At 40.1% G+C, this 14,451-nt stretch overlaps 1 protein-coding gene across 1 annotated transcript in view; it reads left to right on the forward strand.

Annotated features, from left to right (window-relative positions):
• The window catches only part of TMTC4 (transmembrane and tetratricopeptide repeat containing 4), a 48,533-nt gene extending 36,056 nt beyond the window's left edge, over nucleotides 1–12,477 (forward strand). The window contains exons 11-17 of the mRNA XM_009997939.1: nucleotides 1,446–1,525; nucleotides 1,698–1,805; nucleotides 1,925–2,066; nucleotides 2,685–2,799; nucleotides 3,288–3,400; nucleotides 11,745–11,814; nucleotides 12,326–12,477. Coding sequence (XP_009996241.1) covers nucleotides 1,446–1,525; nucleotides 1,698–1,805; nucleotides 1,925–2,066; nucleotides 2,685–2,799; nucleotides 3,288–3,400; nucleotides 11,745–11,814; nucleotides 12,326–12,477 — 780 coding nt within the window. The remainder of the gene's footprint in view (nucleotides 1–1,445; nucleotides 1,526–1,697; nucleotides 1,806–1,924; nucleotides 2,067–2,684; nucleotides 2,800–3,287; nucleotides 3,401–11,744; nucleotides 11,815–12,325) is intronic.
• The last annotated feature ends 1,974 nt before the right edge of the window (nucleotides 12,478–14,451 follow it).

The raw sequence follows: 14,451 nt of genomic DNA on the forward strand, positions 1-14,451 counted from the left end.
TTATTTAGTTCTTCATATAAATGTGCCATTCTGATGCTTCTTTGGCGTATTCCTTGTCATATTTTTATGAACATACAATGGAAGTGACTGAATCTTTTTCTTGGAAGCTGTGCTAGAATTGCTTCTATCAGATACTGAATTTGTTTGCTATCTTACGCGGTAAAAAGAGCTAGACTAGTTTTTTCATTGATTCTAGAAAGCATGGAAAATGTTCTTACCTTTATTTGTTGATGGTGTATCACTGCATAGTCACAGTCATATAGAGATGGAATTGAACAATTAAATACCATAAAAATTAGGTTCAAACATAATTGTTTGTGCTGGACTGATAGATCTCAGCTATTGTTTCAAATACAATTAGGATTTTTCCTTTGATGGACACATAAGATAAAATCCTTTTCTGAATGTAGAAGGGGAATTAGAGTTATCTAAATGTATTACAAACCTATCTTTTTGTAGTTCAATCTGAAGTAATTCCTGCATAGTGTTTTTTAAAAGATTTAAATTAGATTTTCAAAATATGAAAGAAATTGCAATGTGTGTTTGCTTTAGATTAAGTATATACAATTTGATTTCAAATAGCAAGGTAATTTAAATAATGATCTAGTTGCTGAGAAGTTATATCTTCAGGAGTCAGGGCTCCCAGTACTTTGTTTTTTTCTAAACTTGAGTCTGTCTTTCCAACAGGTAATGTAGTCTTCTGAGATTTGTCTTGAAGTAAGATTTGAGTTGTCTTGAAACTCAGATTTTTCCTGAAATGTATTTATTCTGATCTGATCCTTGCTGTAAGTTCAGATAATGTGTCGTCTTCCCTGTAGCTATATCTGAAAGCTCTAGAACCTTCCTTCATTCTCCCCTTTCTAACAGACAAAAAGTCTCCAACATGTTGCCATACACATTATTTTGTACTTCAGAAATGCCATTTGATGCATTTTTATCCCAAGACAATAACTGTCCATGTGTGTGCGTGTTATTTTTTTGTTTGTTTGGAGCTTAGTTTTTCTGTTAATGTTGTTTCTTCTAGTTTATAATATAGCAAAAGCAAAGTTCAGTCAACACTTATGTTGCTGTAGTGTTTCTTCTGCTGTGGTGGATTTGATTGAGTCAGACTTTCTCTTACTTGACAAATGAAATTAAGACCAGCAGGTCTCAATAGAGGGAGTTTTTTGAAAGTGTGGGGACCTGCTTTATAAAATTAGGAGGTGAACAATCTTGCTTAAGTAGCTGGAACAGGTAAGCTGATTCATCAGTTTCTTCCTCAGATTTTGTTTTGCTGTCTTCATTTTATATTATTGTCCAATCTGAAGTATCCACCTAAGACAAAAGCCAGCAGTGAATGACACAAGTGCTGACGGTCTCTAATCGGAGTAAGAATTTTTAGCAACTTGGCTCCACAAAGTAGTGGACTATATAGCATCTGGTAGAATGTTCATTTGTGTTTTCAGGTGCACTACAATGTTGGCAAAAACCTGGCTGACAAAGGAAATCAAAGTGCTGCAATCAAATACTACAGAGAAGCTGTAAGGTATTAGAAACTTTACTGCTTAAATGAACTATCCTAAAATTGCTTTTGTATTTAACATGAAGAAAATGCTTAGTTATTAATTTTCATGGTCTGCAGCATGCAGAGCTAGCAATTTGCATATAGTAATACACATGCCATACATAATAATCATCTCTTTAATTTTTTATTTCAGGTTGAATCCTAAATATGTACATGCCATGAACAATCTCGGAAATATTCTGAAAGAAAGAAATGAGCTCCAAGAAGCAGAGGAGTTGCTGTCCCTAGCTGTACAAATACAGTATGTTTAGAACCATACTAAGCAGTGTTTTGCACCAACTGAGCAGAAATGATAAAATAGAATCTTGTGTTCCAAATGCTCAGTAGTCCTCTCAACTTTTTTTTTCCCAATTTGCCCAGACCAGATTTTGCTGCTGCATGGATGAATCTAGGAATAGTACAGAATAGTTTAAGAAGGTTTGAAGAGGCAGAACAAAGCTACTGGACAGCAATTAAACACCGGAAAAAATATCCAGATTGTTACTACAATTTAGGGCGGTTGGTAAGTGATTTTGAATAAATAATAGCTATGACAGTAATGTCTGTGTGTATGTTTATATACATATACATAAACATATAAAATTCTGCTGTACTGTTAAATGCTGATAGTTATTCCAGTTTGTTTGATTTTGTGGTTTGTGATGATTTCAAATTTTTGGTATTTTTCCTATTGCTTTCCCTTGTATACTTCCTTCCATACAACCTTCGTAGTCTGACTTTTTCATATAAAGAAAAATAGAAATTTTGGTCTTTTTTTCAAAAGATATTAGTCATTTCCCAATGTTAGACTGTTTTGCAGTCAGTATGTTGTTAGGTTGTAGAACTATGCCAAAAAAATCCTGTTTAGTTTCTTAGAAATGTTTATATTAAATATTTACTTACCTTGTTATGTAGGTTTCTAAACTGTATGCCAGTTTTCCTCCTGGGTCCCAGAGAAAGGCTGGATAAAATTACTATATGGTACTCTGTCTTCCATACTATCCTAGAATTGTTTTTACATTTCTTATTTTTCTCTATAAAAACAAATTCTACTAGAATGGAATGAAGCATTAACAACTCTTCAGTGTTAGGGAAGTAAAGTAAATCAGGGTGAAATTACTGAGTTTTTCTTTCTTTTTAGTATGCAGATTTGAATCGCCATATAGATGCATTGAATGCATGGAGAAATGCTACAGTTCTGAAACCAGAGCATAGTTTGGCTTGGAACAATATGATTATATTGCTTGATAACACAGGTATAAACCCATTTGAAAGTTTTAATGAATAATTCAGTGTCTTGCAAAACTTAAAGCTTTTCTGTATTCACCTAAAAGGAGTTCTGCCTCTTCTTTGACACCCAGACACTCTCCATAATCATCAGAATACCTTCTCACTCAGTGGTTTTAAAGCATTGCTTCAAATGCAGCCTATAATTGAACTTCCGATCCTTATTTGAAATGCCACTATTATGCAAGCGTGTTTGAATTACAGACCAGCAGAGTTCAGACCTTTTGAATCTGTGCTTTGTTGTTCTTCTGATGGTGTGGTTTGCTGGAAACAAAATGGAGGTTTTCTATTGTCTTATTTTGCAGGATTTTCCATTCATGTGTGTGTGATAACCTGGTTTTCTTTTAAAACGCATGTAATCAGCTGTTCATACAATGTGTGTGCTTGCAGCATGAAAAGTGACTAATGAGGCTGTGTTAAGAGATGCCTTCTCTTTTTCCACTACATTGGCTCCCAGGCAATCTAGCTCAAGCAGAAGCAGTTGGAAGAGAGGCCCTGGAATTGATACCTAATGATCATTCCCTTATGTTTTCATTGGCGAATGTACTGGGGAAATCACAAAAATATAAGGTAGGTCATGAGCTTTCCAAGTATTGTTTGTGTTTTGGTTCAGGCTTTTTCCTGTTTAAACTCTGTGTAAGTTACTGTAGAAAGTGTTAGAGGAGACCATTGTGGACTATGACTTAGATAACCAGGTTTCAGTGCTCATGTCTGTCACAGTATAGCTGTGTGATTCTAGCCTAATTTCATCCCACCTTACATTAGATGCTTACTTTAGAAGTGTTACTGCCCTGAACTATGTCAGTGGTCAGTGGAGAGAAATGGGCTCTTAAGCACACTAGAGGGCAGTTAAGAGTCTTGTGTCGCTTAACACACTGCCCACAGAGAAAGCCTGCTCTGATTTAGAGGCCTTGGTTCAGGAGCTAAAATGAAATGCGATATGCTAGTCCTGCTTTTTCTACGTAAAGGAAGCAAGGTTTAACATTACCCCATATGAATTCTAGCCTCTTTGCCTCATATCTAGAATAGAGACGTGATAGATTTGCTAATCCTGGATTGAGGATGGGAAATCTCAGTAGTCCCAAAATATTATGAGGAAAAAGTCCATACATTGAGCAACATATTGAACTTTCTCTTGGATGCAGTGGAACAGCCTGCAAGTGGTACTTCAGCATTAGTTAACTTGTATTTCAAGTAATAAGTGTAACGGAACTGATGAGAGAGAGAGTTATTTTCCAAAGGGAATTGTAAGAGTTGACAGAGAATAAATCTTGCAAGGTTAATATATTTGATTGTTTTAATTGACTTCATAGTCACTGATTTATGTATGTGATAGGGACAAATTTAGAAAGTTTTTTGTTATTCCTCAGAAAACCGTCATTTACTGAACTATGGCTTTTGGGGGGAAGGAGGGGTTGATGGCTTTTTGATAGTGATAATGTTAGCAGCATGAAGTAACATCCTCAGTATATGCCAAGTAATAAGATTTTGTGATGATAAACTTCTCCAAATATACATGTTTTTCCATCATTTACTGTGTCCACTTAAACTTCTACAGTCCTGTTCAGCTGTGGAAGCATGACTGGTTCACATGTGAAGCCAGGGCCTGTGATAACCCAGCACTTGCTTTTTTGTGTGTTAACGATGTGGTTAGACAGCCCCCATTGCTGTTTCTTTAGACTGGCTGGAGTTTTTTCTGTACACTCTTGCCACCTGAGAGAGACTTTTCCAGGTGTAGGAGAAACAGATATGTTTTAGTGGATTTGAAAAATAAGAGGAGGTAGTGATTTTGATTGCTAGCTCTGAAAGGTTGTTGTGCTGCAGGGGAATGTGCTGGAGACAAAGCAGAAATTATAGCAGGGGGAAATGAAGCTTTCAAGTCAGCATCCTGAATATAGCAAAAGGAGCAGGGAAGAAAGCAGGGAGACAGTGAGTTCAATAGTTAATAGTTCAATATGGAGTAGTATGTTTGCATAGAACAAAAAAACGTAATTAGTAACTTGAAATTGAAAGTTTATAACAGGGAGAGCAAATTAAGGGAAATGGAAAGTGGACTCACTTAGAACAGGTTATGATTTCATCAGCTGTATTTTGCATCACTTGTAAAGAGGAGATGCAGTTTCTTTAAGTGGAGGAATGCTAAATGACTAAAAAGCATGGGAAAATCAGATTTATTTTTTTTTTGTCTACCACCTCATCATGTAAAAGCAAAGAGAAGTGGGTGGATCTTTAAGGATTTTTATTGAGTGTTCAGGATGGAAAGGGAAGAGGCAGGGACGGAGACTCTCAAGGTGATGGAAATAATGTTCAGAGGAATTGCCTGGCTGTGTCTGGTGTGTTGTATAACCTCAGGCATTTCATTTATTAAATTACTTGTTATGTGTCTGTACAAAATTTGCTATTTTATTGGTTCTGTTGCCATAAAGTAAGATTTGTTTTGGGTTTTTTATGTTATCTTGTCTTAAAAGACACTGAGTCAAAAAGGTTTTACTATGTTATGAGAGATTTCCTTCCAATAAACACACAATATTCTTCAGTTTCAAATGCACTTTGATTTTCAGCAGAAGTTCTTTTCCTAAGTGATCAAAAAACCCTCAACCCTTTATGGCTTCTGTTTGTGTCTACTCATGAATGATTTATTGTTCCAGAAAAAAAAGCACATCAAGGATGAGCTGTCTTCGTGGTTTTGTTTTATTTTTTGATTAACAACTGTTATATTGTTACGTCCCACACCGTGGGCACCAGAGGTGGGGCCTGAATTAAATATCACGTCCCACAAGGTGGGTACTGCACCTCCCACAAAGTGGGCATGGCTAGAGTTCCCCAGAAATGGGAGTCGACCCAGGGAGATTCGGACTGGACCCCCTTGCTTTCTAAAGTCCTTCTCAGGACTAGGTGTGACTGGATCCAATCCTCCTCTCTTAATTACTCTCTTTTAGCAACTCATTTGGCAAGATTAACCTCTGGAATTCTCTGCATGGTATTCTAAGAGTACGACCATCACCCAGGAGGCTTACACAAAACATTACTTAAAACTGGCACCTGGCCACACCTCTCCTGGTGACACTTGGCCTACTTTATACAGACTCACTGTTGGATTGGGGAATGTTAGGAAAATGAGTTGGTAGGGCATGGGGTCCAGCTGATCACTTGGCCCCCGCAGTCAGATTGACCAAGCAATGACTTTATTTTCACATATGTGCTGTGTCCTTAAACAGGAAAGTGGTCTTTTGCAAGATGGCACTGTGCCTCCACAAAGCTCCTCTTGCTGGCCACTGCTCCTTATCAAGTGTCCTTACTTTGTCAGGTGTTTTCTGAATGAGGGGCTCTCCTTGTGAGAACAGCATCGGGGCGGCTTATCAAATGAGGGTCCCACCTGAGCACAATGTCCAGTTTGTCAGGGCAGCCATTCTGAAACAGAAATGCAGGGGGATGACCTGCTGGAGAGCAGTGTAGGTGAAAGGGACCTGGGGGTCCTGGTGGACAGGAAGATGACCATGAGCCAGCAATGTACGCTTGTGGCTAAGAAGGCCAGTGGCATCCTGGGGTGCATTAGAAAGGGTGTAGTTAGTCGATCAAGAGAGGTTCTCCTCCCCCTCTATTCTGCTTTTGTGAGGCTGCATCTGGAATATTGTGTCCAGTTCTGGGCCCCTCAGTTCAAGAAGGACAGGGAACTTCTTGGAAGAGCCACAAAGATGATGAAGGGAGTGGAACATCTCCCTTATGAGGAAAGGCTGAGGGAGCTGGGTCTCTTCAGCTTGGAGAAAAGGAGACTGAGGGGTGACCTCATCAATGTTTACAAATATGTAAAGGGTGAGTGTCAGGAAGATGGAGTTAAGCTTTTTTCAGTGATGACCAGTGATAGGACAAGAGATAATGGATGCAACCTGGAACATAGGAGGTTCCATATGAATATCAGAAAAAACTTCTTTACTGTGATAGTGACAGAGCACTGGAACAGGCTGCCCAGAGAGGTTGTGGAGTCTCCTTCACTGGAGACATTCAAAACCCGCCTGGACGCTTTCCTGTGTGATGTGCTCTGGCAGAGGGGTTGGACTAGATAATCTTTTGAGGTCCCTTCGAACCCCTAGGATTCTGTGATTCTGTGAGACAATTACTCATTTCGGGACTCTACATATACCAAGTTAGAGTTGTCCTTTGAATGCTTGTTTTTGTTGCAATGGATGAAGGATCTAGCTATCTTTAGATCTTTCAAAATATGTGTGCTGTTTTTTTATGTATACGTCTGTGCTTTTTTGCAAAACCTACAAGAAATCAAAACCATTCAGCATTTTTTGTATTTGGAGTAAAGCTAGGCTTTTTGTGCTCTTGCCTTGGCCTGAAGATGGAATGCAGTGTGCTTACCCAAAGCCTCTGCTATATGCAGTGGGCAAGTTTCTTGGCAACACTTAAATGTTTGGCAAGATAGAGCAATTTGAAGTATCACTGGATGTACTGGAATGCATATTTACTCTATATATCTACACTAATATGAATATGATGGACCTTAAATAGCCTTTAATCAGCCAGTATGCTTCTACTAGCTGCTGAGCAAAGCAGTGCTGATTAAAATGTTTTCAGCGTGTAGTTGAAGATCTATGGTAATGGCAGCCAACTCTTGAGAATCTATTTCACTACATTTTCTGGGAAATCATTGTCAGTGTTGCCCATCTTGCTTCAAAAATAAAAGGATGAATCCATACATTAGGTGCTTCTGCTTTGTGTAGGTGGCAACTTTTAGGCTTAAACTGAATTAATTGGACTGGACATCTTTCACTTTGATTCCTGTTAACCTGTCCAGTGAAGAAAGCAGGAATTTACTTTTTAGGCCAAAATACTAAAATTTGCAGTGGAAGAAATACACCTTTTGGGGACTTCTGCCTATTGAGTGCTTTCAAGTGCCAATCCACTTTTTAGAGTTGGATGGTTTTGCAAAAAGAGGAGGTATCTTGCAACACCACTAGACTTGCCAAATGTTTGCGTTTCAGAATGTTTGGCAGGTAACTGAGTTAGAATCATAGAATAATTTTGACTAGAAGGGATGTCCAGAAGTCATTTAATCCAACTCCTGACCCAAACCAGGGCAATCTCCAGTTGAATCTCGAACGCCTCCATGGATGGAGATTCTAAACCCTATCAGGACAGCGTATTGCAGTGTTTGACCTACCTTATGTTTAAAAAAAGATAAAGTTGTTTCCTTCTATCCAATTGGAATTTCCCTTATGTCAGCTTGCATCCATTGTGTCTCATCCTGTCTCACAGACTTGTGAGAAGTGTCTGTCTCCATCTTCTCTGTACCATCTGGTCAGGTACTTGTAGATAGCAATAAGGCTGCCCCTTCATCATCTTATCTGATGAAGGCTGAAGAGATTCAGATCTGTCAGCTGCTGCTTGTATGTCTTGTGCTCCAGCACCCAACTGTCTTGGTGCCTCTCTGCTGGACTCACTAAAGTGTGTCCATGTCTGGCTTGTAATGGAGAACCCCAACCTGAACACATACTTGAGATGTGATCTCAAAAGTGCTTAATAGAGGGGAAAGATTGCTTCACCAGACCTGCTGGCTGTAATTCATACAGCCCAGGATGTTGCTGGTCATCTTTGCTGTGAGGGTATGCTGATCACTTGTATTCAATTTGCTGTCTACCAGGCCCACTAGATCCAATTCAGCAGAGGTGTTTCCTAGACTGGCCCCCTGCCTGTACTTTTGCATCCCAGCTACAGAACTTTGCATTTACTCTTGTTGAACTTACAAGATTCATCCAGTCCAATTCTGCTCAACATCCTCATTATTGATCTGGATGAGGGGGCACCCTCAGCAAGTTTGTGGATGATACAAAACTGGGAGGAGTGGCTGCTAGGCTGGGTTGTCATGCTGCCATCCAGAGGGACTTTCAGAAGCTGGAGAAATGGGCTAGTAGGAAACTCATCCAGTTCAACAAGGGCAAGTGCAAAGCCTTGCACATGAAGAGGAGCTGTTTCAAGCACAGTGTGTGCTGGGGCTACCAGCTGGAAAGCAGTTCGTTGGGAAAGAACCTGAGAGTCCTGGTAGACACCAGATTGATTGAACATGAGTTAGCGGTGTGACATTGTGGCAAAGAAAGCTAATGATATCCTGGGTTGTGTTAGGAGTGTTGCCAGCAGGTTGAAGGATGTGATCCTTCATCTCTACTGGTGATACCACACCTAGAATCCTGTGTCCAGTTTCCAGAAAGCCATAGACCTACTGGAAAAAGTCCAGTGAAGGGCTGTGAAGATGATGAAGGGACTGGAGCATATCTCCTGTGGGAAAAGGGTGAGAGAGCTGGGACTATTTAGCCTGGAGAAGAGAATCTCAGCAGGAGGATCTCAATGTATATAAATACCTGAATGTGCAAAGAGGATGGAGCCAGGCTTTTTTCAGTGGTATTGAGTGACAGGACAAGAAGCAATGGGCCAAACCAAAACATGGGATCTGAACATCAGGAAATGCTTTTTTTGCTGCTGCTGTGACCTGGCACAAATTGCTTGGAGAGATTGTGGAGTGCCCACTCTTGGTGATGCTGCCTGGGCATAATCCTGGGCAGCTGGCCCTGCTTAAGCAGGGAGGTTGGACCAGATGACCTCCAAAGATGCATTCAAACTTCAACCATTCTCTGATTCCTGCTAGTCCATTTCTCTGCCCTGTCCAGGTCTCTCTGAAGAGCAGCTCTTCCCTCCGCTGTATTGACCAGTCCCTCCTCTTAGGTACTATTTGTAAAGTTATTGAAAAAGCATCCAGGAGCATTAATACTCCAGGTATAAGAATGCTGGAGCTGCTGCTTATGCCAGGGAAAAGCAATGCTAAAACTTGCACTATGTAGTCATGTACTTCCTAAATTCTCAATCATTTGTTTCACTTGTTCACTCCTGTCCAAGTACTCCTTCTCCTGAAACAGGATGTCCTGCAAAAGGATTTGTCAGGGACTCTAGGATTTGTAATTTCCTTGACCTGCGAAGATAAAGGCACTTTCTGCATCAGTCTCTCTTGGCTTCAGAGCGGCAGCCTCAGCTGTGCTAAGGAATGCTTTGAAAGGAGCATGTTGTTTGAGTTTCCATTTAGACATACTGGGAAGCTCTTAAGTCACTCAAAGTTGAGTGACTCAATCTTGACATCAGAAATTTCTTGTCCCCTGAGGGACCCTTACAGAGACTTATTTCATGCTTCACATGAAAAGATGGCGGAACCAAAAATCTGGCTGACAGGTTTTCATTTTCAGTAGAGCCTGTATTCTGTTTTGTGGTTATAAGTAATAAAAGCTTAGCACAAAGGAAAGGCCTTTTCCTCAGGTTATTGTTCTCACATACCTCAGACAGTAAGTATGTGCATTCAGTTGGAAACCTACCCCACTGAGGTAATTTTATCTTCAGTTTTCCACTGAAACTGAATGGTCAACTTCCCCTAAAACACAACACAGCATAGAAACTGATGTAAAATTAACTCTTGAAATATCTAAACTTGCATCAAGCAAGCAAGCATTTTCATATAATATGCTGAGTTGGAAGGGACCCATCAGGATTATCGAGTCCAACTCCTGTCCCTGTGTAGGGCACCCGAAGAATCACACCATGTGCCTGAGAGCATCATCCAAATGCTTCTTGAATTCAGGCAGGCTTGGTGCTGTGACCACTGCCCTGAGGAGCTTGTTCCAGTGCTCAGCCACCCTCTGGGTGAAAAACCTTTTCCTGGTATCTAAGATAAACCTCCCCTGATTCAGCTTCCTGCCTTTTCCCTGAGTCCTGTCATTGGTCACAGGGGTGAAGAGATCAGTCCCTGCCCCATCTCTTCCCCTCCTGAGGAAGCCACAGACTGCAATGAGGTCACCCCTCAGCCTCCTTTTCTCCAAGCTGAATAATCCAAGTCACCTCAGCGGCTCCTCATAAAACATCCCATACAGACCCTTCACCATCCTCGTGCCTGTCCTTTGGACACTTTCCAATAGTTTGTCCTTTTTATCTTGTGGTGCCCAAAACTGCACGCAGTACTCAAGGTGAGGCCGCACCAGTGCAGAGTAGAGCGGGACAATCACCTCCCTTGACTGGCTGGCAACGCTCTGCTTGATGCACCTCAGGACACAGTTGGCCCTCCTGGCTGCTTTTTTCCATTTGGACTGGGGAGGATGTGTGTGTCTTTTTAAACTTCTGCAGGAAGTATGCTTGGAAACAAAAGTATCTCTATTAACAGCTAGTTTTGGAAAACAGAAATGTCTGAATTAGAGAATAAATTTTGCAGTAAGTTGTTATCTCAATATTTGGTGAGGGAGCTCAGCTTTTTTAAGAGGTACTCAAATATCAACTGCCTAAGAGTACACACCAGAAGTGTGAATTTGGAAAAGATAACTTGTGAGGAAATGTGAGCAAGATCTCTTTTGGCTTGATTTTTCAAGTAGCAGGAACTCAGCAATCTTTGTTGAGAACCATGTCAAAACATCTGTTTGAAAGACATTTACTGGAATGTCCCCATTTCAAATGCTAAAACTATTTTTAAGGGAAAGGTGTCTAAAAGTAGTTTGTTTGAATACTGAATTATATTATCCCTAACTTGATTGAACAAGTAGGGAAGTCTTTGGTAGGTAATGTCCAAAAATACTGTAACTATGCAAAACAAACAGAAGTAAACTGCTTTGCAAACTTCACTATTGCTTAATAGCTCTCTGCTAAAATAACCGCAGCCTGTGAAAGCATGGCACTTATTTCTTGTATTATTGATGTTTTCTGGAGGCTGAAGCCAACAAAACTACAGGACCACATAGGCTTAGAATACATATACGCTGGTATCATACAGATATGGCATCGTTTGGGAGGGTTTTTAATTACAATTGGGGGTCGATTTTGCTTTATTTTATATACTGTCTATTTTATAGACTGTCCTATTGACTTGTTCTTCTAAATTATTCAGGAATCTGAAGCTTTATTCCTCAAGGCAATCAAAGCCAATCCAAATGCTGCCAGTTATCATGGTAATTTGGGTAAGAGCTTTTCTAACTCTTATCAGCTGTATTGTTTGTTTGCTTCGTATTCATTGTGTTTAAAAAGAAAAAGCAAGCATTGGAGCCTTCTTCCTGCTGGGCAGATTTCTATTTTACTTCCTAGAAAAACTGCCAGCCAGAAGAACAGGGCACTAAACCAGAAAAGCTGTCACACAATATGACAGATCAAAAGTGCTGCTTAGTCCAGCCCAGAGGTAGCTGCACTTCAGTGTCTGCAAATTGGTTCATTTATGCTGTGCTTGTAACCCACAATGAGCTCACCAGATAAGAGCTGCCATTTATGGCTGCAATGTAATTCATTCCTTCATCATTCCCATGCCAGTTCTGCTCCCAGGCTTTGCTCCTGGCAACAGAACAAGCAGTTACTGTGCCACCAGCCAGCAAGAGACCCTCACTGGAAACAAATGCTTTAATGTTGTTTTCCAAGCGATGGGCAGGATTGCACATTATTCAGCGATATTGCTAATGAAATTCCTCATTGATGTTCCAGCTGTGCTTTATCATCGCTGGGGAAATCTTGACTTGGCAAAGAAGCACTATGAAGTTTCTCTGAAGCTTGATCCGATGGCACCCGGGACCAAGGAAAACTACAGCCTCCTAAGAAGAAAACTGGAGCAATTGCAAAAGAAAGGCGGTGCCTGATGTTTCTTTTCAGGTTGTCCGTGCATGCTGTTTATGATTAATGTTACATGGGTACTTTTGACCATGTAAAGGATTCAGTCATTATTTCTCAAAAATAATAACACCACCAGCACTGCACACTTGAATGTCCAATTATGCCCTCCTACAGATCCTAACATTTCAGCAGCACTTTGGGGGATCATTTTATTTTTACTCTTGAACTGCTATTAAAGTCCCTTAGAACATTTTTATAGGTATATGAAAGCAATGCAGATGGAATTTTCACAGCTTTCACTTGTAATTTGAGATTTTCATTTGACTTTTTAGTGGCAGAATGAATATCGGAAGGCAGTTTTATTTCTGAAAGTGATTCTAAAAAAAAAGTGCAATTTCCTGTTTAAATCCTGATCTTTTCAAGTAGAAAAAATATCTGTCCGCTTCAGTTTTATTACTGCCTTCTACTGCCAGTCCTGCAGAACTAGTGGAAAAATTAATTCTCTCCAGCACATCAGTCTACACTTGAAATTTGAGTTCTGCCCTTGTTCTTGTTTCTGGCTCCACCTTTCAAAGTGCTGGACTGGTACAGAAGTAAATAAGGACAAGGATCTGGCCATAAATATTTGCCAGGCAGTGTAGTGCTGAGGTATGCTCCAATTTTCTCCATTTGAAGTGGAGAAAATACTCTTAGATTAAGACAGATTTTAGCAAGCAGCAGAGGAAAAAAGTGGGAGGTGACAGAGAAGTCAGTTGGAGTTTCTGTTCTTGCAGGCAGCCTCATCTAGCATAGGTAACTTGGACAACAAGTCAGAATTGCTTTAGCTCCTGCCACAGGTCAGTGGTCTCAATTCATTATAGCATCTCCAGGAGCTATTTCCTGTGTTCTCAGGCTTTTCGGTCCTTTCTGGTTAAGGACATTACACCTTTCCGCTCCTGTAGTGTTGGTGAATACAGAGAGGGCAGATCACCTGACCTTGGTTGTTGATGTATTAACTGGAAGGAACTCCCACTCACCTTTATCTCCTGTGGCTCATGTTTGCTGAAGCGGCAGGTAAATAAACATAGCTGTTAATGCATAAACTGGTCACATTGATGTGGGATGACTGGGAGATGGTACACATTGATACAATGTCACTTTTCAAAACGTGCTATGCTTTAATACATGTTTAAACTCTTGACTGTCCAGAGGTGTTTGTCTTGTGCTGATACTTACATTTCTACTTCAGGAATGAGTCACATGTCTATTTATTTGTTGTTTTGTTTGTATTTGGGTTTTTTTTAAGACTGAAAGATTGCTATTGGATGTAAAAACTGAGGAATGTTACCTCTCTTTTCATATTCCTTTATCTTGTCCCTCTGTTCCCCTCTTGTAGGAAAAAAAAAAAAATCAATGAAGTATTTGCAGCTTTCCTAATTTATCCAATGATTATTGTATAGAGATTGTGGGATGTTCTCCATACACAGATCACCTATGTGTCAAACTGTTTGAAGTATAGAGGGAGTGCCTGCTGTAGGTCAGGTTGTTATGTGACCTTGACATCTGGCCATCATGTAACCTTATTACATCTATACTAACTTTAAGTTGGGCTACTTTTACATGATAAATTTGCTTAGAAATGACAATTGTTCTTGAAAGTTGCTTCAAGAATGAAGTGTCTCCAGAACATTGCAATACTGCTGAGCTGCCAAAGCATCTTCTTGACAAAGACAGTTTGGGTGCTACAGGTACTGCAGCTACTTTAATGTAATATTCTTGCCAGACTAACTGTAAATCTAGCCAGCAAGGCTGTGGCAGTATGGGAGCTGGCCACAGATTTGGCTTTGAATGAATCAATATGCCTGCATCACATAGTATGTTGCCATACTGATTTTAGTTGAGGTACCAGAAGCATGTGTTTGTGCTAGAGCAGCGCTCCTCTCCTGCTAATATAGCCTGTTACTAAGTTGATGCCATGGTTTCCATTTCTTCTGGCTTCTGGACAAAATTTTCAGAAACTA

The sequence above is a fragment of the Chaetura pelagica genome, unplaced genomic scaffold, assembly GCF_000747805.2.
Source record: "Chaetura pelagica isolate M959 unplaced genomic scaffold, ChaPel_1.0 scaffold123, whole genome shotgun sequence".
NCBI classification, from domain to species: Eukaryota; Metazoa; Chordata; class Aves; order Apodiformes; family Apodidae; genus Chaetura; species Chaetura pelagica.